The following is a 23,705-nucleotide window of genomic DNA, read 5'->3' as shown; positions in this document are numbered from 1 at the left end:
TCCTGGGATGTGGACACTGTGGGCTTGGACTCCACTTGATTGGGGTCTAAAGGGATTTTCCATCTCCTAAGAATGCCTTCTTAGAACCAAACTGTCAGAGGCAAGCTGTGCTGCATGGTCAGACAGTATGTAATGCTGTAATAAATAACAGATAGGTGTTGGGTCTGATTTTGGTTTTTAAAAATAATTATTTTTTTAAAATAATGAATACTACTATTAAAGCTATCTTTCTTCTGGTCTGTAAAATTAATGTTACACTCAATCTCATATTTTATGACACTAGAAAAAGAGAAACTTGCAAGAGATAGGTTTTTATACTTCAGCCAATGTTGTAGCCATGCCTGTTTAGTCAAATTCATTGAGCAGTGTTTGAATGATAACTCCTCTATTATCTAATGTGTGTCAGCAAATGATCACCCACTTATAAAGCACTTATTGCAGCCAACAGCATGAGGTTTCTTCAAAAAAATTCTGTGAGCAAGGTTGGCCAGGTACCAACCTAATTCAGCTAAGAGACATAACCACTAAGGTCTTTCTGCTGTGCCTGGGGAAGAAGCAATTAAAAAGCTACTTTACCCAAAAGCTTAGGAGAGTCCTGTGACACAGTGCCTCTTAGCAGACTAAACCTTGCTGCTGATAGAATGTCTGCTTGGAAATGCCCCATCCATCCAAGCTCATACATTATAGCATTTCATTACGCTCACTTCAATTTAGTATCTCCTACAGCAAGCATGTTTCTGGCGCATAAAAAAGCAACCAGCTCATGTGGACACATTGCTGTGAGAAACCTTGCATGGTGTGCCACAGTATTTTATATTACAGGTTTTGAGACAGTTGGTTACAAATACTGTTATTATTAGAGATTTTAAAAATGGCTATTCAGCTTGTGTAAATTCTTTCAAAAGACTATTTCAGCATGTGACCTCTGGAAGGAAAGTTCAGGTGCACATACTGCAACTTTTCCCTTTACCCTGGGCCAAGCAGGGAAGCTGCTAGTCAGGCTTTGCCCAACAAGTTTAAGGAGTTAGTTTCTCCTTCTGGCCTCGTTCCACCAGGCTTTCCTCATCACTTCTGTTTAACTAGGTTTCTGTCACTGTAGTTTGAACAATGCTGTACATTGCTGACCTTCCTGAGGAGGAAGGACTCTGACTTCAGACCTGGGGTTTGGGATTGTTCATCCCCACACTGCAATGCATCCTCTTCCTCTGAAATCTGTATTTGGAGCCGCTTGTCCCTCTCCCCCTTCATCCATAGCAAGCCTTCACCTTCTCGTCATCAGCCCTGGGGGTCAAGTCAGGGATGCTGCAGGTGGGAAGGAGAAAGATGAGGTGAGATTGTGGTTGCAGCCATGCAATCAGCAATAGGAGCTGCAGGGACAACTGCTGCTGCTGAGGGGCCAGCTCCATCCTGGCCAGTCTGTCCTCTGCAACTCGGTAGCAGCCGCATCACTGCAGCATGTGTGGCCAGTCTACAGCAGGCACTCTGCCACCTTCCATTTAACAAACAGGCCAAGGGGAGGGGATCTGCAATCCCTCTTCGACCTGCAAGCCCAAGAGCAAATGACTGTCCGATGTTTCTTCTGGAAGCAATGGATTGGAGTACAGGAATATCAAGACCCAGACTGTCTGGGCAAGCTGTTGTGAATAAAATCACTCCTCCCTCCTCCCTGCATGCACATCATCCCAAAATAAATGTTGATGCCATCAGTAACCACAGCAGTGTGCCAGCTAATGGACCAGCAGCAAGAGATGTGCTCCTATCACCTCAACAGAGAGACCTGTTGGAGTAGAACGTGATTCGGCTGTGTTACTATTCTCAATTTTTTTGTTTGTTACAATAGGTCTTTGGGGTGGCAGAAATACTAGTACTTCTTTCTGGATGGTTCTTCCATCCTCTACCCCACCTCTTTTTTATTTTTTAGCACATACCTCTCTGCAGTTTTTAATTGCAAGTACCTTTCTCCTACCTAAAGAGCTGACAGTACTGATTCCTGGTGTCTAATATAGTGGTTCTTATACAGGGAAACACTGATGTCTACAGAGATGGAGCCATAATCCACACAGAAACTCTGCAACGTGTCCCATGCTGACCTTCAGCACACAATACCAAGGACCTGTCTTCTCAGCAGTTTTCTTGGCCGTGTTCCAAATTTTGGATCAATTTTATGCTATCATCTTATATAATCTATTTTTTCCCTCTCTTAAAAAAAATAAAAGCCATGACAAGAGGGCTGTTACATCAGTAAGAAAAGCAGTAAAAACATTGACTTTATGTAGTCTTCTGCCCTGGGCTGTATATTTTGTAAAGCATTTTTTCAATCAGTGCCAGGCTGGGATTATGAAGTGTGATAACCAGATGCAGATAATCTGCATGTACAAAGCTGAATAGCTGGACAGTGCAAATGGCATTGATTTTTTTCATACTTGATGAAAGTTATTATTCTGACCTTAATGCTTCCTTGATTTTCAAAGTAGCATGAGGTGTTTTGTATCTATGGCTTCCTGGCCCCATACTGCTTCTGTCCAAGATAAGAGAAATTTTATTAGTCATTTCAAAGAGGACAAGCTCATACCAATGGTGTCAATACCAACTGCATCATAAGGCTATTCTCTTGGAAAAAATGTCTGAACAGGAGTTCCCTGAACAGGAAGAAGTACAGTACTTGTAATAGCACCAAATATTTGCCATATGACTTAATGTAGATCCACATGTCCATCATAGTTTTCACAGCTAATGTGGCAGCAAGTAGATGCTCAGCTGGGTTCATTTTCAGGTATCTGTTTCCTCTAGATTGAAGCCAAAGTCCAGATCTGTTGGCAGTGACTCTGTAATGTCAGTGCAGCTTATGCTTCTGTGGCCAAAGGTAAATTGTGTCATTCCTTTTAATGAAATGTTCCTTAATTTCCTTTATTCCTTTGAATAGCATGTTTAATAAATAGAATATACATTTTATAAAGAGATTACAGAAAAGGAGAGTCGCTAATACCATTATATAATCTTGCAAATCCTAAACCTGAAATTGCTTTTTGCTTGCTGTTCTACAGAACATCTTTTCTTTGTGTCCTCTATAGCTGACAGAATAGTGTTTGTTTAAAAAAATATGTGACAGAAAACACCATGGGAAAAAATGTATTGTGAAGTCTCAGCCAACCCGCAGGAAGGCTCAAGCCGGGACTGTCAACACACACGATCCCAATTCAATGTCTGCTCTTTGCAGTAGAAGAAGGCAGTGCAGAACTAAGCAGAAATGAATTAGAAGACCAAAAAGAAAGAACAGAGAAAATTTTATTTCTTCCTAATCACAATCCAAACATGATTAGCAAATACCTGTCTATGGTACAAGGATATAATTTCACTCTGTAGTTCCTACCTAGTGAATGCCATAAACTAGCTCACAGTGAAGTTTTCATTTTTTTGAAAGCCCAAACAAAACTCCTACTGATTTCAGTGGAGCTAGGCTTTCATTTGATAAGCTTATCTTCTGCAATTTCAGAACTCTAAGAAACCAGTATTAGTTTTTCTTTTTTTTTTTTTTCACATCCTGCATTTATTGGTCTGTGAATTTCAAGTAACTCATCATAAACACTGTGAACATATACCGTGATGCTATATATTTCTCAAGAGTTGGAGGATGTCATTTTACTGCCTGCCCCTCCCAGAGACACACTAGATAAAAAAGACAGAAGGCTTCTGTGTACCTTTCCCCGGTGTAAAACAAGACCAGCTCTTAAATTGACTTTTCTGATCAGAGTTGGATCTTGACATTAACTGCTCAGGGCTTGAAGGTACCCACAAACTCTGCTTAAAAATACCTATTTGTTTGGCTTGGTTCCACCAGAGAAAAAAATATTGTGCTACACCCCAACAGATTAACTCATATCCATTTTAGATGCTTTGGACACTCTCCAAATAAAAGTGGTTTTGTTATTGCTAATGAAGGGTTTTCACCTTTGATTAGGAAGTGGAAACATTGCTATGGAAGTGAAGCATTATAAAAAACAAAAACAAAACCAAACAAAACCAAACAAAACCAAAAAAACCTCAACAAAAACCCACCCAGGAACTTCAAGTGGATTTGATAGCTGCTTATGCCCAAGCTGTCACTTTAACTTTCTTTGAAGCCTGATGATGTTAAGTACAGGAGTCCAGGCGAGAATTGCTGAGCAGCTGGTTTCTGAGCTGCTGTTCTGTTTGGTACCTTGATGTTCCCAATAGCTATTAAACACCACAGTATCAGGATTTCACCGAGTGCCAGCAAACTGTAGAGTTCACAGGACTCTTTCTTCTACTAAGCTAAGGAATCCTGAACTGTTTTTGCAAGCATTTAAGCATACTTTAGAAATGGTCTGGAAGTGGCATGTACAGCCAGTGCCAGGCTTGCCTTCTGGAATGAGACTGCCCTTCCCAGGTGGCATGACCTGCATGGAGAACTTCCGGTGGTGTCATAGCAATACACACATTGCTTATCACACAGAGAGTTCCATTCAGAGCGTTTTGACAGCCTCTGGGGTTGTGAGTGACTAGCATTGGCTTTCCACAGAGATGTTACGGTGTTGGGGAAGGTGTGGGGCTTGGTGTGTCACCTCCCCACCTACCTCACGTCAGTATAATAAAATCATCATCACATATGCTATTGCATCAGTAATGGCTAAAGAACCTCCCTCTGCAGCTGCTGCTGCTCAGGGTGGCAAGCTGGTCTGCAGCAGGGCTAGGAGAGTCTGGGTCCCTGCAGCTCTGTGTCTGGGAAACTCAGGAGAGCTATGGCTATAGGGCATTTATGCAATGTCTTTTATGCAGTAGAGCTTCTCTCTCTTTCTTACACACTTCTCTCCATCCTCATGTCATATCAGGAGTAAAAGTTGCACTACAACCTTTCTCCTCTACTTCATTAAGCCTGTGAAAACTAAAGGTGTTTGGCACCTCTATATTTTTATCAAATACATTAAAACTCCCAAATTGTTTAGGAATATATGTAATTTCTTGAGTTTGGAGAAAAAACAAATGGGAAAAATATGCACTTGCAGATACTTATAATTTTTTGAAAGTAGGTTAAAAAAATACTACATGAGATCTAGGGCTTTCGCTTTCTACCATGATGCTCAATAAGATCAGTAATATGGTCACAGCACATTTCTATTTCTAGAAACAGTGCTAAGGCAGTGCTCCTGGACATCCTGCTGGCAGGGGACCTTCTGCTCTGTAGAAAAAGCCTTTCATGAGTAGGATGCCGGTCACCATTGCTGCCCTACAGTACTGTTCCTCGATATTGGGCACACCAGAAACCAGGGGCACAGGTTTAAACACTGTCCATGACATGTTGTGACCAAAATCTGGGTATAGTTATAATCACCTTTTTAGTTCCCTGAAGGTATTCAAGTGCTTTTATGAAAGATGGGGGTTTGCACAAGGCAGAATGGAATACTTCTGGGACATGATTTCACAGAACCATAGAATGGTTTGGGCTAAAAGGAACCTTTAAGAACAACTTGTTCCAACTCTGCTACCGTGGGCAGGGACACCTTCCACTAGACCACGTTGCTCAAAGCCCCATCTAACCTGGCCTTGAACGTGGCAGGGATGGAGCATCCACAGCTTCTCTGGGCAACCTGTGCAGTGTCTCACCACTCTCACAGTAAAGAAATTCTACCTAATATCCAATCCAAATCTACACTTCTTCCATTTAAACTCTTTCTGTTTCTTTAGATCATTTGAGGCAGAGGCTCTAAGATTTCTTGTATTCCTACTACAAAATTGAATAACCTTGGATTTGTTGTCCACACCCATTGCTTATGCTGTCTTTTCCACTAACTTACCAGGTCAACAGGTAGTCTGCATAGAGTCATCTGCCATTGAACAAGCAGAATCCCTTTCACAATAGAGAACAGGTTTGGGGTTTTAAAAATTGATTTATTTCATAAATATGCACTTTTTTTTTTTTTTTGTCCAGCAGCAATTTATGCTGCTGAATATGTGACTTTCCAACAAATCCCTTGCTTAAAGCATATAGAAAGAAATAATAATAGAGTGGAGAACTCTAAGTCCTGTAAGACTTGTGGAGATCTCTGCCAAAGTAGGTCAATGTGTTCACACATTAGTTTTAGCAGAACTGCTGGAAGATTCCTGAGAGAGGTAAAAATCTGAAACTGCTTTATTTGTTGCTAGCTTTGCAATCTGCTAAGACTTTAAAAAGTGGTTAAAAATAGTGAAACAATTTTTATGAGAACTGAGACAATAGCAGATATTGAGAAAGGAAGCAACATGCTCATATCATTATGCAAAGCTCTAAATTATTCCTTCAGTAGGCTCCAAATGTTTCTGATTTAATCTCAGATATTTCTTATATTTATTATAATTTTTAGCTTTAAGAATTAACAAATTACAAGAACTTTCAGAAAACTATGGCAACAATCATAATCTTAGAAAAAAATAGTTTACCTGAGATTTCTTCAAATAGCAGGAGAACAAATAGAAAATTTCTGAGAAGTTTAGTGAAATATCTGCCAATTCAAATCTTGGCCTGTGTCTAGAAGCCATAGCACTTTCTGCATCCTAAACATGCATATGACTGGATGTTCAAACTTTGATAAAATATTATTATATTTACACTAATACACCATGCAAATTCTTCAGTACCCTTACACCTTTGTCTTAAACCAGAATGTTTTCTACAAAGATTTCCAAATTTTCTTCTCCTTTACCAGTCTCCTTTCCTTTAGGTAGCTAAATTTAATTCCCGTTTTTTCAACTTTGCTAAACAGCAACAACTGGCAGCCAATTATATTTTTTGAGCTGTGTTTTCGGCCAAAGAGCTGGATTTAGAGCTCTGAAATGTGAAAACACAACCAGGGCATTTGTATCACATGCAGTTGCCAGCCTTTCCTATAAATAGCTGGGTCAGGAGAGCACCTGTGTTTTTTCCCTCCCAGCATTTGATGGATAGCTTTGCTGGCATCTCTGCAATAGACACTACACTAAATTCAAAAGAGAGGCTTAGTCAGTTCTAAGTAATGGAAAGTGTCCAAATTCTCTTTGGCTTTGATTCTAACAGGGAAAGACATAATTTTCTCGTCCCTTTCCAGATTAAACTCCATTCCATTTTCTGCTGCCCTCAATGCGCACTCCTGAAAATCCCACAGACGCATTAACATTCAGTCAATGAAATATTTCTAGAAGCTAGACTACTACAATGTTTAGGTTCTTCTGCAGTTGCAAGGCCTTGATTTTAGTTTGCCTTTACAGTGCATAAATTGCCTTTAATTTTGAGAACCCTGAAAAATACCATCTTGACAGCCTGTAATGTCATGCATCCGTGCTAGCTATACCACCCTGCCTTTAAGGCTGTCATTTTCATCTTCTGTTGATTACTGATATGAGAGAAAAAATTAATAATCACCATCCAAATAATGAAGAACCCGTGTTTTCATGAGTTCTCCTGGAAGTTCATGAGGAAACTCTTTTTCAGCACAGATTATTTGGAAATTCCTCAGAATGTGGGTGAAACAACAACGTGCAAATGTTTTCTCTTTCCATTGTGCAGGATAAATAAAACACCCCCAGATGGTAGAGTATCAACAATTCCACCTTCTGGCATTGGGGAAGCAGGATGAAGGGAGGCATAGTATACCAAGGGAAGCACAAGCAGCAGGTTTGGGCTGTAAATGTAAACTATACCTACGGAAAAGACGAGATGTAACCTGCTAATGTCTACCTCTTAAACCCTTCCCTTGAAGATGGCATGCTACAGAAAGTACAAGCTATTTTCTTGCCACTCACAACCTTTGGCTCAGCTGCTTGTAGACTCAGGAGGATTTGCTACCAAGTTTATAGCAGATCATGCTTTCAAAGTTTTTTTTTGCAACTTCAAAGGGCAGGAGGGTACTTCAGACTGGAAACTAACAGCAACAGCACACAAGTCCTAGACTGTTTCAAGTGCTGACACTGTCTGGGTAGTCCATTCTGACACACTGCAGTGTCCTTGACCCAACCTTGCATGAGCCACCTTCCATATGCTAACATATGCCCTAGCTAAGGGCAAGATCACCAACCAAGAATACATTCCTCAAGTGGCTTCTACTACTTGTGTCAAACTTCAGATTACCACATTTGATGGAGGCTCTGAAATGGCATAATGGTAGCTCATGCACATCTCTGCACACCCACAGTCATAGATTCTTTACTAAGCAATGTAGGCAAATGTGTTCAAAAAGTATGTGTCATTCTCAGTGGCCTTTTTCCACATAAAATTCAGTTCAGCTGAAGTAATTTCAGGGTCCTGAGCATATGCAGAGCTCCAAAAGGGCAGGTTCCTAGGTTACAGTTTACTTTATCTAAACCCCATTGAGACTGCTGAGTTTTGTGACAGCACACTCCACCAGACTGACCAATCTGTGTTTGGCCAAGACAATTCTAGCCTGATTTCCTTAGGCAAAGGTTTGTGATTGTGGCCTTCATGCAAGGGCAAATACATGCATAAATGTGTGTGTACATTTGCATGTCTGTGAATTCCCTTTCTCACCACTGTCCATCATCCACTGGTAATGTTGAAGCTCTCAGTTACTTCCAACCAAATCTGACAGCAGAAAGCAGAGATTTATAACATGCTTATTTTCTATGGGTCTGTATAAATAGGCAGGTAGTTAATGGATAAAATCTCTGGTAGTATATCAGTAGTTCAAAGGAAAAGGTATAACTCCTATAGTGTACATCTATATCCCTGAATTAATTTTCCAGGACCATTTTCTGCCATTAAGGGCACCAAGTTGTGAACAGCCCATGCCACATACTACTAAATGCTCTTGTCCTCTGAAATAGGGTGGCCAGCTACTTGATGGAAACGGAGCTGACCAAAGCTCACTCCCACACTGTGTTCTAGATCCATTTGGGACACTGTTACAGACACAGGTCAGCACCACGCCAAGCACCGTTTGGATAATTTGACAGTACAGAGCATTGAATTTGAGTTGCCAGAACTGTTCCCTGGGACTGTTTGATGTAGTGCAGAAATTCAAAAGGGAAGGGTTTAAGAATGTCCCATCCATAGGAAAAGCCTGGATCAAGGTCACTATCATATTAGACAAGGGAGAATCCAAGTATGAAGTACAAACCTTCAGGGAATAGGCCTCATTAAATCTGTTTCTGACAGAATGCCTTGTTTAGCTGATGGCACCTTATTTAGAATTCACTCCCACTAGCAACCCATTTCAGATATGCTACAGAAACTCTCAGCCCTAGATGCCAGATGCATGAATATTTTTTTTAGTATTTAGCTGTTCAGATTTTGTTCTCTAGGTTGTTTGTAGTAGCTGCCACCATTATTGTTTTTTTAAGACATTGTAATTATGTGCACTTTTATTGCTTAACATGTGAATCAGATGATTTATCTTATTTGCTATCAGTAGAGGCAACTGAGAATTCAGACTGTGACCTCCACAGCTAAAGCATGATGTTAAAATCTTAGAGAATGAAGTCTGCTAACCAGCAGCTGCAAAGTCTCATCTTCCACGGCACAAAGAGAGACAGAGGACAAATACCAAGTATCTGCACACTGGGTATCTGAAGAACAGCCTCCTGCAAGGATAAACAGCTGAAAATTGTAGCAATGCTGAGAAGATTTAAGACTTGCAGGAGCTGGAAACTTGAATGCCCATGAGGACTCTGAAAATTGCAAGCTGTAGGCTCTATCTCTTCGATACCAGAGAATGAAATCTCATATTCCTACTGCAATATTATTAACATCTGTTTGTATTTCACTGGCACCTAGTGACCCAAATCCGAGACTAAGCCAACCAACTGAAAAATGAATACACATGCACCATGGGTCCATAATGTGCGTACACATGAAGAGGAAGACTCCAGAGAAGGAAACTGTTTTTGCATGCATCTTTCTTTGTCATAAATGCGTTTGCTCCATGAATAACAGCAATAACAATGTTTGCCTACAGACTTTTGCCGTGCTACATAGCGGGCCTCCATCCTTCCCAATTCATCAACACTTTTCTCCTCACCAGAACACTTCTCCTCCTCAAGATCTTTTTGCCCGCGGAGAGGGCTGTGTGGTGCCTGACCAGACCTTGCTGGCTGAACCACAGTGCTGTGGCCGCTGCTGCCCTACATGGCTGTGGGGTTGCCTGCTGTTCCCTGGAGCCTGTGTTGGGACCTCATCCTTTCCTAGGCTGTAGAAGAGCAGACTCTTCAGTGCTAGCATACCTTTGGGATCTCTATTCCTGTCTGAAATGAACAAACAGGTTCAGAGTTATTAAAAAGGGGCTGACAGACAAGCAGACAGACAGCCAGGCAGAACAGTTGTGTAAGCTTTGTTTCCTTAGGAAAGCAGGCTAAAAAAAGAAACAAAATGCAGTATGCACTCATCATTGTCTGCAAAAACACTGAAATCAGCTATTTAACACTTTGCAATGAGTGTAATGGCTCAGCAGAGTTATTTATTCTGCTTGAAAAACCTGTTTCTAGGCCTCAGAGGATTAGTTGAGAAGCAGCATAACCTCTGTGTGACCCTACCCGAGAAGAAGCTGGTCTAACTGGAAGCCTGAAAGCAGTATTTTGAAAGTGGTGGCAGCTATGTGTAGCTGTTCTAGGACTGAAACGAAGGGGAAGTTTTGCAGAGAACGAAAATAGTCTAAGCATCAGAAATGAGAAAGAGTCACAGAAAGCAAGTGAAAAGTAAGATTGAAGACAAGCAAAGAAAAAAGCCCAGGATCAGCACATTAACAAATGCATTTAAGTGGCATAAGGAACATGGTATGTAACTAAAATGATAGGTTAAAGGTATGTTCGGATTGTTGTTAGAAGCTGTACAGGGAAGAAATTTGTACAACACAAATTTGGTGTTCTAAAACACATTTTAAATCAACATGAAGCATCACTGCCCCCAGACACAGTGGATGCCGGAGCAAAGACAACATCAGTAACATGAAGCCAGGACTGAACCCAAAAATCTGCTTTCATCTACCTGCCAGTGCTAGGTTTGGGAGGTGATGTTCACATGGACTGTAGAGAGATGTCCAGTTTGAGAAGAAGGAAGACAAGAAACATGGGAAGGAGCTTTCAGCTGCACAGGCCAGGCCAAACCAAGCCCAGAGCACCCTTGGCTAACAGCATCTGACAGCAGGAGGGGGTGGAATTGTCAATCAGCAGACGATGACAGCACCACCAAGTTATGTTAGGAAACATTATTAAGATTATTATTTCCTAACATATATTAACATATATGTTAGGAAACATATATTAAGATTATACATATAAAATAATACAATGTATATTTTCAAGCAGAAAACTACACATAAAAATATTTACTTTTGTATGCACATGTTTATATACATGCATAAATTTATCTATATAAATAATGTGATTTTATTCCCCAGCATAATGTTAAAAAATAAAATCACATTCCTTTCTGCTCTGGATAATCACTTGTCACTTTAATCCTGGTATCAGGTAAAAGCCTTCAATTATTGATTGTTGTCCTTTGCCAAATAAGAGTATTGTATATATTAATGGTAGGAATAATCTTACAGATTATATGAACCCTCTCTTAACAGGCATAGGATTACTCTGTACAGGCAATTCTTTAGTAATTTATTTTGGCTAAATTTGAGTGTCTCTGTAATTGATTTTCTACCCTTTTCTCATGGGCTGTCTTTCATTGTTAGTGTCCAGTGCACCTTCCAAACTGTTCTGATGTTCAGTCTAAATATTATTTTTCTGATGCCATGGGCTCACATACCTCCCACTTTACCCAAGGTCCCTATTGATAGACACATACTAGACATCTAATTACCCTGGATTCTCTTAGCAGTCAATTGAGACAGCTCCAGAGGATGCAGAGGTTGTAGGTGAATGTTCCTGCTCTGTACAAGCAATGTTACAGCAACATTTCTAATTCAGGTACCTCACTGGGGGTGAGCTGAATTTGGATTTTGAAATACAACCCCTCCCCTTTAAATAGTCACAGATGATTATCTTGTGATTTAATGCCTCAACCTGAGAACGCTCACAAACAAACACACATTATGACTGAAACTCCTGCTTTTTACAACATCACTTTTTTGCTGCATTTTTCCGGGCTATTTCCTGTTCAACAATATATTTCTAGTACCACAATGTTCTAAAATGATTACAATGCACAGGGCATATCAACAACACCATCTTCACAAATGTCACCAAACATTAAAAATGTTAGTTTGCATCCACTTTATATACAAAAATCAGATCTAATACTGTGTTTACTAAGCATGTGAACTAAGCAAACATACTTCTGGAAATACTAAGCCTGCATGTTATTTCCTGGATCTGTGTGATTGACACACTGCCTCTCATCTTCATGTCAATGAATTTAATTTGTATCCCATTAACTTCCTCCTTTATGCACCAAGTAAAAATCACCATCTCCTGCAGCCCATGTCAAGAGGGAGTCATTAGAAGTCCTCTCACCAAGGATTCCCCTTTGACCATCCTCGCTAGGTGCTGAGGAGGCACCTGTCAATTGGAGAGCAAGTGTTCTGCATGATACTGAGCTCAATTTAGCATGTGTCCTGACCAGGATTTGTTTTTTGGTTCTCACAGCTGGTTTAAAAGAGAGGACTGGGAGACACAGGGCTGGGGGTGTTTGCTGCAGGAAGCAATTCCCTCACTTACAATGTCACCATATTTTGCCTCACAGGACAGACACACTGACATACTGCCCTTTATTCAAATAGGATGGGCTCCATCAGCACAGTTTAAGGTGTGTTTTGAGACTATTTCTGCCTTTCCTCATGTGTTATCTAAGAATTCATTTAGCAATGAGATGTGGCAAGTAACCCCAGTGGGTTTTAAATTCTCATCAGTGCTTCCATGCTGAAACTACTAATAACAGTATTAAGACTGAGCAGGAATAAAGCACTTTCCAATCAATAGCAGCATGCATTTTTGTTAGTAGCCTGTTTAAAATAGGGAATTTTCTGATTTCTGATGAACAACAGTTAAAATGCCTTAATAACAGGTAAAACTAGAAACGAGGTAATGTAGCTTGATCCTAAAGCCATGAAATATTGTAGGGCTAGCTTTTAAGCTAAGACACAAAGCTCCATTAGACATAATGTCAGCATCTTTCAAAAAAATATAAGCATGAGGAGTAACTTTCTTCTTGATAAGGACTCAACAGGGTTACCAACTAAAGGTAAACAAAATCCCAAGTCTCCATAAGGCCACACCTTAGCACATACCTCATCTTTTTGTCTTCTAAGCCTACAAATATTTACACATTTAATGTTAAGTTTTTAGGGGTTTGGTGACCAAACGTTAATCAAAGGGACTATTCACATGACTGAAGTTAAGCCTCTGACTTTGTGTTTGTGCCTGTCGGGACTTGGCACATCTTTTGTTTTACTGAAAGTGATAAAGAAAAATTTTTTTCTTGTGCTTGAGTTGGAAATCCTAAACCTGTTCCCCACTGAATTTTGTCACAAGGGCATTTTTAATATGACTTTCAAGGTTTGTCAGTGTATGTGTGCAGAAGCAAAAGTAACACATACAGTATTTAAAATGCAGAGATAATCAGAGGCAAGACGCCTGAAAAATAATAATGTAGGGAAACAAACCAAAGACCTCACAGATGTAGAAGAATTAAAATTACTGTTGTTGTGAATGAGTTTGTAAGTCCTTTAGCAGAAAAATAGTGCAGTATATATAACTATTGGAGTTATCAGGAAACATACCAATTGACTATTGATAAAAATTGTGTTTACTTCTGCTGTGCTCATGACCAGTCTGTGGTTACTTTCAGTAAACAGTTCAAGTTACACTACAACTAATGCATATAAAAAACAAAAGCTGAAGCTTGCTCAAGTACTGTCCCATAGAAAATTCTGGATTTCTGCAAACAAACACTTGCTTCCACAGAATATGTTTTAAATGGCTAGAAATGATGTTGACACAGCCAAAAGGGAGATGAAAACTAGATACACAAGCTTCAGACAATTGAGTTCAAGAATTTCTCTGTATTCTCCACAATCAGGAGATCCTATCTGTCTCCAGTTACTGTGTGATAATATGAGAAAAATTGTGTGGCTGTACTAAACACTAACTATACATTCTACTTTTCCAAAGAATTCAGCACTGAAGAAACCCATCTCTTCATGGGGAAAAACAAAATTTAATTCTAGGATGAGATTTTAAAGATTTGTGCCTTATCACAACAGACACATTCTCTCCTAACCATTCAAGAAAACCACACATAAATCACAGAACTTTTAGACATCACAAAATTCCCAGTGTAGTGAGGGAACACAAAGTACATTCCCAAACAAAGCATTTTCCTAAGTGCTTTCCCCTATCAGAATTAGGATCAGTCAGAAGAAAACAATTCCACACAATCTTTGCAACTGAGAACTACAAACCAAGAGCTCGGATTTTCAGCATTTTTAAACAGTCCTATGCAAAGGTTTATGATTAATTCATAAATACTAAAACTAATCTAAAAAATATGGTTGACTCCTACTTTGGTCATTGATTTACAAAAAAAAAAAAAAAGAGGGGGAAGGCTCTATTTAACTGTATGACCATTTTCCATTGATTTGATCATCTATTTCATTTAATCTTCAGCTTAATTATATATAACATTTGGCTGACTAATCAAAGATCAAACAGTTAGCAATCTAAGACCTGTACTCTACAAACAATTAAAGAAATTATCTCACTCTATAGTAGTACTGCATTCATTACAGTTGCATGTTGAGGTATCTGGGAAATACTTTCTATAACCTGGCGCTTGTATAAGATGCAAATTCATCAGTTGACTACAAATTCAAGAGAAAATGGAGGAATAAAGGAGAGCAAGATGAATATAGTGATAAAATGGTGGTGATCTTTTGGCTGTTAATTCATTAGTCATGGGCTGGTGGAGGATTTACTTTTAACCCTTGCTCCCACAATACAGTCTATATAGTCCTGTATGTAGTCTACACACCTACAAAGTTTAAAGCAATGATAAAGCTTCTAAACATCTTTCATTAATTCTGAATTTGAATACAATCCCCATTAAAAAAAGGCTGCCTACTTGGCCACATTTCTCAAGCTCAGGTATAATGAATATTTTAAAACAACTTTTCCAGATGATCTAGAAAGATATGATTTTGTGTATATTGGCATTGGAATACACCTTACTAGTCTAAAGAGAACTGATTTTTTTTTCAAGACTGCTAGATTGCAGTCTTGAATTGTTGATTTCTGCAAGCATTTATTTAATAAAAACTTGTGAGAAAGCTTCCCTTTCCCAAAAGTTCAACATTATTTAATAAGAATTAAAATAAGGGATGAAAAATGTCTCAGTAGGCGTTTTGGAATCAGTAAACTCAATCAACCAACTAACCAGCCAACTAAAAACAAAACAAGAAAGGAAGATCAAGACTTGACTTGAACTTTCTAAGAAAATGCAGAAGCAGAATTACCACTTTTTCAGGGCTGAAAGGTAAGAATTTTCTTATGACTACTTCTCTTAGAAGGAAGAAAAAAATGCATACATCTTTGCAAATCAACTTAGAAACTACAGTCAGCGATATTAATGAACAGAGAGAAGCTTTCTGTCTAAACCAACAATGGCAACTTCATGGGAAAAAATTATTTTTATTAATTTTTAAAAAAATTATTTATTAAACAGTCACACAGGACTTAAAGCACACATCAGACTGATTTTTCATGATTTTGACTGTCTTGAGTAAAAACCCCATAGTATTCCTGCTTGTTGGCTTTATAATTACTTAGTACAAAGACATAAACTACTGCATATGCTAGGATGAATGCACACAACTATGTTGAGTAGTGAAGGAGCCAAAGAAAGAAAATATTAAAATACTGCTTATTTTGATATCCTTGGAGAATCTGTGGTGGCAGCAAGGTGTTGTTTCCTGTCTGAAGAAATATTACATATACAGGAGACAGATCTCTAAATATTTACACTGTGAAGATCTTGTTCTCTTGCACTAGCCCGAACAATAAGATTTTAAAGTTGAAATAAGCATTATTCCAGACACTCACTCTCCCTGCCTGGCAGCAAGGACTGCATCAAGCTCATCTGTGCTTGTTCATTTGGGAAGTATGTATGTAAGAGATGCAATCCAAAGGGATTCCTCTATCCTGGCAACCCTCCAGCACTCTTCAGTCTGCAGCTGAGGTAATGATGGGACTGCAGGATTGTCTGCCTTGTAGTCATGAGCAGTGATCATGGTCAACAAGCTGCTCAATCCATCCAGTGATGACACAAGTAACTCTGGTTCCAGCTGACTGATCAATACAGCTAATTAAAAAATAGCAGGTAGAGCTGTTTGGAATAACTGCTGGGTATAATTTCACTTTCTACACATGGTCAGTTGTGTGGTGGCTGAATTTTTAAATATCTGGTGTTCTGTAAATTAGGTATAGGATGGAATTTCTTTTCCCACCTTGAACAACTAAAGAATACAATCCATAACAATTATAAATTCCAGTGGTTTAATTATAATTTCTTATATTTTAATAGATATGAAATTAAAATTGTTTATCTGAGAATCCCATTTTTATGCTTAGACTAATGCTTACCAAAAAATGAAAGAAAGAGAAGTAAGTTTGTACCTGAAGAAAATAGGTAAGGAAAGAAAATGGGTGTAACATGAAAATGTTCATATTTCAAGCAGCATTAAAAAATTAATTTCAATCTTGCCACTTCTGATGTGCTTTGTTTAGTCTAGACCAGTATTTGGATTGCTAACAGATCAGTGACCACATTATGCAGATAAGTTAACACTGTTATCTAAATTTCATTTTTTCTTCAGTTTCTAAGAAGAGAACAATATGGACCCAATTAATAAAAACCCCATATAACACACTGTACTATGAAGCAGCCCAACTACTCAAAATGAATATAAGTTAATTGGCATAGGCAAAGCAAATATTTAATTACTACCAGTACTACCGTTTCAATTCTTTTTCAGCCTTGCTGATATTGACTAGGTGCATACAAACTTTACAGCTCAATCCTTTTTAGGTTGCTTTTGCACAAATTTTTAAGTTTAGAAACCAACTCATCTGTATTCATAGCCTCTGTGCTTTAAAAGTAGTTGGATTTTGTTCAAACATTCAAAAATAATCTTCGAGTTACAACTCATCACAGAAACCTCTATTCCTCAAAGGAAATTGTTCTGGGAAAGTTATAAGCAGACAGAACAGGGATTTTTAATGGCTGTTGACTTGCAGTGTCGAGCCCTCATCTCAAAAATGTTTACAAGTGTGAGTATCTCATTAAAGACAATCTAAGATTTCAGTGTGGCACCAAGGATCAAGATGTAGACAGATTGTGGGCACGTTTGTGAAGCTGTCCTGAAATCTGCAAAGGTTACATGCAGCCAGCTCACTCTCAGGTAGTAGTCTTTCAGTATAGGCTGCCATCTGATTATCAGTTTTTTAAAAATAATATTGGCTTGCCCTCAGGAAAAGATGAATCCTATTTAACTATGTGTCAATTGTTCTTTAGTTTCTGTATAAAGGCAGTACAGCCATGGAAGGAGAAAGGGTTGCAAGTCTACCTTTCAGGTACCTGGAGACCTGAGCTGAATGCCTGCATTCCAGATAAAATGAATTAAACTGCAAAAGGCAGGGTTTTCTCAAAAGCCACCCCTATCCCCACACCAAATGAAAGCTAGATAAGCAAGGTTAGCAGGGAGAGGCAAGATGGAAGTGTGAAATTCAAGAACAGGCAGCAAGAGCTCTCGCTGTGTGTGACCTTGAATCCTTGCCCTTTTCACAAAATGGAGCAAGAAAAGCAGCTTTTTAGTTCCTTGGTGATTAAATGCCACATACTAAACATGGGAGACTCAAATCTCCTCTCTGCCTGAAGAAACTAACATTTATATCTCCCATAAGAACTCTCTAATGACTCAGCTATATGATATAATACCTTGGACTCTCACAACTTTTTTCCCCATTAAAGCTCTACTACTCTTCCTTATGTGTTTAAATATTCACAGCAGCAAGAGCCAAGCCCTGTTTGTTCTCCATGCTCTCTTGATCGTCCTGATCAGTGGGCTCCACAGTCAGGTTACAACATTAGCCTGAGCCCTTCAAACACTTCACCAATTCCAGGCAAGCCACAGCAATTTCAAAGCAGTGATTTGAGACACCTCCTGCCTGCTCATGGATTTCTCTGTTTGGAGACAACGTCATGCTGCCAGGAGTTGGGAATACGAGCATGGTGCACACCTTACGTAGCACCAGGCTGCCGGAGAAACAGGGCAGAGGGTGTGAACTTGTCCCGTCTCTGTAGGAATGCAGGACATCCCACCTATCGATCTCTGGAAGTCCGGCTGGAAAGGGTTCTGCTTGCAGGAGAGGTGGAGCGGTGCAAATGGTGGGGATCTATCGGGCTGGATCCACTGATCACGGTGGGGCCACGGGATGCCTGCCAGGCAGCTCTGTGCAAGGCAACAGGCACAAGGACGCGAAGGAAAAATCTCTGGGCAGGTATGTGTGCATCGAGCGTCTCTGGAGACCAGGCGGTGCTCACCGAAGGAGAGAAGCCAGCTCCGTTTGGGATGGGATGGGAGCAGCCTCACCGTGGTGGGCGTGGTGAGCTTTGCCGCCTGGCTTTGACGATGCTGGCACTTGAACAGTGAAGGAAGGTCTGTTAATTTCACCTCGATCCCGTTTAATAAGTTTTGTACTTTTTTTTTTTTTTTTTTTTTTAATCAGTGCTTCTGTATGGTTCGTCTGGAGCTTTCATGAGAAGCTCCTCCACACACAGACACACGCCCATGGACACAGCGCAGGTGGATGCGGAGGAACGATCCCACCTGACCTCCGGGCATCCCTGCCCGGCAGTACGGAGGGCGCCTGCGGCCCCCGCCGCGGCTGGGATGGAGCGGGCAGCGGGGCGAGCCGCCCGCCCCGGGCACAAAGGGAAAGCGGCCCCGAGCGAGGGGGATGCGCGCACACTCCGCTCTCCTCCCCACGCGCGGGGGAAGGAGCGGGCAGGAATATTCTGGACCGAGGGAGGGGAGGAAGGAGAGAAGGCGATGAATAACTTGAATAAATCTGCAGCGGAGCTGAGGAGGGGGGAGGGAAACGGCGGCAGGTCATGTGAGGCACAGTCATGCTGCGGGCAGAGAGGGGGCACCTGGCGGGTACACGACGCGGCCGGGGAGGGGGACGGGCCGCCGCCCGCCATGGCCGCGGCCTCGCCCCCTCCTCGGCCGGGACACCCCCGCCCGCCGCGGGCTCGGCCATTTCCGCCACGCGAGCCGAGCCCTATTTCCGCCGGCCCCGGCCAGACGGGCTTTATGTCTGCCGGCGGGGCGCGCGTGCGCGGCGGCCGCCGCCATCTTACGTTGTCTCTCGCCCGCCCTCCCCTTTGGCGAGCTCTCCCCTCCTCCCCCCCGCGGCGCCTCCTCCGGCGCTCTGTGAGGAGACGGGGCCGGCACGGGGAGGGAGAGACCCGCGGCGGCGGGGAAGCCGGGAGTAAACCCTGAGGGAAGAAAGGACGGGGCGGACGCACACGCGGGAGGAGGAGGACGGATTCCAGGCGCGGTTCTGCGGAGGACGAGCGGGTGCCGCCTGTTATAAAGGGGGAGGAGGCGGCGGAGGGGGAAGGAAGAGCGTGCACAGCGGAGCCTCCTCCAGAGACAGCCAGACACAGGGAGGAGAGAGAGGCTGCCTGGCTGGCTCCCCCTTCCTCCCTCCCTCTCTCCTTTTCATGGACTCTTTTGTCGGGTTGCTGCTGCTGCTTTTCTTCCGTCCTTATTCCGTCTCTCTGATATCCAAAATGATTCAGCTCCATGGCTGCCACTGACGGGGATGTCCCTGCCCGGCTCAGCCTGCCGCTGCCGCCCTGCTGTGCGCCAGTCCTGTACGTATCCGCGCCTTCCTCCTCCTCCCGCTCCTAAGAGCGGTGATGGCGAGGGGCGCCGGCCGCCTCGCCGGGCTGCCCTGCGGGCCCGCCGGCACCCCTCGCCCCGCCGAGGCAGGGAGGGAGGGAGCGAGGGAGGGCGGTGCTGCCGGCGAGCCGCGGCGCCCGGCGGAGCCTCCGCGGGGAGGAGGAAGGGGCTCGCCCCCGGGCCGGCCGGCTGGCTGCCCTCCCGGGTGAGGCGCAGTCGGAGGGCTGGGGACGGGGGGGCGGCCGAGCAGGGAGGCGGTGGTAGGGTGGCGGGAGGGAGGGTGGTAGGGAGGAAGAAAGTGAATGGCGGAGGATTGAAAGTGTCACATTCAGAGGCGGCGGAGGACCGGTGCTCGCCCCCTCCCTGTCTCGGAGGGGAGGGGGAGGGGAGAGGGGTGGTGGTGAGCGGCGGTGCCGAGCCGCCTCAGCCCGTGCGCTGCGGGAGCCGGGAGGGCTGTGCGTGGTGGTGTCTGCCCTGCCCTGAGCACGCAGCTAACCGTGTGTGTGTGTATGTGTGTCTGTCTGTCTCTTTCCATACCGGGGGATTGCACTCTTAAAATACACTCGATACAATGCACCAGCCTGACTCAGCCGCAGACATTAGTGCTAGGAAGATGGCGCACCCGGCGATGTTTCCTAGAAGGGGCAGCAGCAGTAGCAGCGGCAGCGGCTGCGTTACTGCTCCCACTGCACCAGGTACCGGCGTTGGGAGCGCTGCCCTCTCTGCCGAGGATTATCAGCCGCCTTTGCTGGTCCAGCCGCCGCCTCCATCTCCTGCAGCAGCTTCAACAGTGGGTCCACAGCCGACACCCCCTCATCCACAAAGCCTGAACCTCCTCTCGCAGTCTCAGCTCCAGCCACAGCCCCTTGCACAGACTGGAGCTCAAATGAAAAAGAAAAGTGGCTTTCAAATTACCAGTGTGACCCCTGCTCAAATATCAGCTAGTATGAGCTCTAATAACAGCATAGCCGAGGATACAGAAAGTTACGATGACCTGGATGAGTCTCACACTGAAGACCTCTCATCTTCTGAAATCTTGGATGTGTCTTTATCCAGAGCCACTGACATGGGAGAACCTGAGAGGAGCTCTTCCGAAGAGACTCTAAATAACTTCCAAGAGGCAGAGACTCCTGGGGCTGTTTCTCCAAACCAGCCTCATCTTCCTCAGCAGCATGCTCCTCAGCCTCATCACCCACAGCAGAGTGTTGTGATCAATGGAAGTGTTCATCCCCATCATGTTCATCATCACCACCATCTTCACCACCACCATCACGGACACCATCATCCATCACATCCTGGGGTGGGTAGTGCCCCAATTTCTGGAGGACCGCCACCCAGTCCATCGTTTAGAAAACTATCAACAACTGGAAGCTCTGACAATGTTATATCAACTGCACCAGTTTCTGCTGCATCATCCACTGGTTCCCCAGCATCTGCTGTGTCTAATATCCGCACTACAAGTAGTCCTGGCAATTTAGGTATAAGTCCTGCTCCTGGAACTAGTACCTTAAGTAATATTGGTGGTGGTAGTTCTAATGTGGCAAGCAATGTGCTTGGTACTATAAATTTAAGCAACATCATGAGTACTGGTAATGTAAATGCTTTGTCTGGAACTAGCAGCAATGCTAATGTGAATATCTTGAGTGGTGTTGGCAATGGTACGAGTGCTTCCTCTAGTGTCATTAACAATGCTACTAATCCAACTGCAGGAGTGGCAGTGGGATCAAGCCAGCAGCAGCCTGCATCTGGCACGTCGAGGTTTAGGGTTGTAAAATTAGATTCTAGTTCTGAACCTTTCAAAAAAGGTAGATGGACATGCACTGAATTCTATGATAAAGAAAACACTGTTGCAGTTTCGGAGGGAGTAGCAGTAAACAAAGCAGTAGAGACGATAAAACAAAACCCGCTTGAAGTGACTTCTGAAAGGGAGAGCACCAGTGGGAGTTCTGTTAGCAGCAATGTAAGCACACTGAGTCACTATACAGAAAGTGTGGGAAGTGGAGAAATGGGAGCACCTACTGTGGTACAGCAGCAAGCATTTCAAGGTGTGGGTCCGCAGCAGATGGATTTTAGCAGTGCTGCTCCTCCAGCAATTCCAGCATCTAGTATACCACAGAGTGTTTCTCAATCACAGCTTGCACAAGTCCAGCTGCATTCTCAAGAAGTAAACTATCCACAGCAGAAGCCAGGGGTCCAGACTCCTGCACAGGCCAGTCTAACCACTGTTCCTGGGGTTCAGCCAGCCCCAGTTAATATACTAGGTGTATCCCCATCTCTGGGCCACCAGCAACCTGCCCTTCAGAGTATGGCTCAACAGCAGCTGCCATATTCGCAGCCGGCGCAGCCTGTGCAGACTTTGCCAGTGGTGCAGCAGCAGTTGCAGTACGGACAGCAGCAGCAGCAGCAACAGCAGCCAGTTCCTGCGCAGATGGCCGCGGGTCACGTTAAGCCGGTGAACCAAAACTCTGTCACGGGGGCTATGCCAGACTACATTCAACATCAGCAGATCCTTCAGACTCCAGCCCCTGCCATGCAGCCAAGTTCTGCAGGAGTAGGAGCTGGGCAACCGGTTCCTGTTGCCCAGGCACAAGGCATGCAGCCTTCAGTTCAAGCACATCCAGCTGCTGCCCCAGCTCAGCCTGTTGCACATGCTCCAGCAGCAATACCAGGTGTAGCTGCCAGTGGTCAAATGCTAAATGTTGGGCAGCAAGGAAGTGTAGCTGCTGTGGTGCAACCACCATCTGCTACAAACCAAATTCCACCTCCAGTTATGCCATCAACGGCTGCTCCTCCATCTTCCCAAGTAGTGCAGCCTGTGCAGACAGGAATAATGCAGCAAGGATTGCAGGCTAGCACTACAGGCCTTCCTCAACAAATGGTCATTGCTCAGCAAAACACCTTGTTGCCTGTACAGCCACAGGCACAAGGAGTGGAATCTGTAGTCCAAGGGATGACTGGCCAGCAGCTGCCCGCAGTGAGCCCTATACCCTCTGGTAGTGCTGTTCCTGCACCAAGTCAAGCTGGTTCAGCTGTGCCTCCTGGCATACCTTCTGCTTCTGTAGGTTTGGGACAGCCGCAGAGTATAGCACAGGCTTCGGCTGTGCAGAATGGTAATTTGGCTCAAAGTGTTAGTCAGCCTCCCTTGATATCAACAAGTATAGGTATGCCAGTGGCACAGAGTGTGCCGCAGCAGATGCCATTAAGCTCTACCCAGTTCCCTGCACAATCACTAGCTCAGTCCATTGTAAGCCAAATCGAAGACGGCAGACGCCCTACAGAGCCTTCCTTGGCGGGTTTACCTCAAGCTGCCAACGTTGAGAGTGGTGGTGGAGCATCGGCCGCTTCAGATGGCGGTAGCAGCAACATGCCATCCTCGGCGTCCCTCTTCCCGCTGAAGGTGCTGCCGTTGACAACACCTCTTGTAGATGGTGAGGATGAGAGGTAAGACTGCCTGTAACTTTATTAAAAGATGGACTCTCTGATAGTTTGATTTGCACTAACTTGCAGTTCTTGTTACAGCCATTCTCTGAAATGAAGCAGTGTGATGTTTCTGTCTAATTAAAATACTATTTCTCAGGTCTCAGTGCATGCAGATATTGTATTAAAGAACTTGTTTTCCACTTGAGGGGGTGGGTTGTATTGATTATGCTTTGAAACTACTGTGTGGGTAAATTGTGCTTAGCAGTCTGTTCAGTGTGTATATTCCCACAGTGTTGAGGAAGACGAGAATACTGTAGAGTATACTAGTGGTGATTGCAGTTTAGGTTATTTATTATATGAAAATAATTAATATTTATTCTTAGGTATTTT

General features: G+C 43.1%; 1 protein-coding gene across 17 annotated transcripts in view; it reads left to right on the top strand.

Moving 5' to 3' along the window:
• Positions 1-19,639: 19,639 nt before the first annotated feature.
• TSC22D1 (TSC22 domain family member 1) overlaps positions 19,640-23,705 on the top strand; it is a 94,365-nt gene continuing 90,299 nt past the window's right edge. For 16 of the 17 annotated variants that reach the window (XR_014954537.1, XR_013339477.2, XR_014954536.1 and 13 more), the window contains exons 1-2: positions 19,640-19,867; positions 20,476-23,336. Coding sequence is in view for 3 of the 17 variants with exons in the window: in XM_021528468.4 (XP_021384143.2) it covers positions 20,509-23,336 (2,828 nt within the window). In the remaining 14 variants the exon portion in view is untranslated. Of the gene's footprint in view, positions 19,868-20,466; positions 23,337-23,705 lie in introns of those variants that run through there. The other variant, XM_085577266.1, reaches the window with a different exon arrangement.

The sequence above is a fragment of the Lonchura striata genome, chromosome 1 (genome assembly GCF_050655825.1).
Source record: "Lonchura striata isolate lonStrDom1 chromosome 1, ASM5065582v1, whole genome shotgun sequence".
In the NCBI taxonomy this organism is placed as follows: domain Eukaryota; kingdom Metazoa; phylum Chordata; class Aves; order Passeriformes; family Estrildidae; genus Lonchura; species Lonchura striata.
The sequence above is the reverse complement of the archived record's forward strand: the minus strand, read 5'-3'. Positions and strand labels throughout refer to the sequence as shown.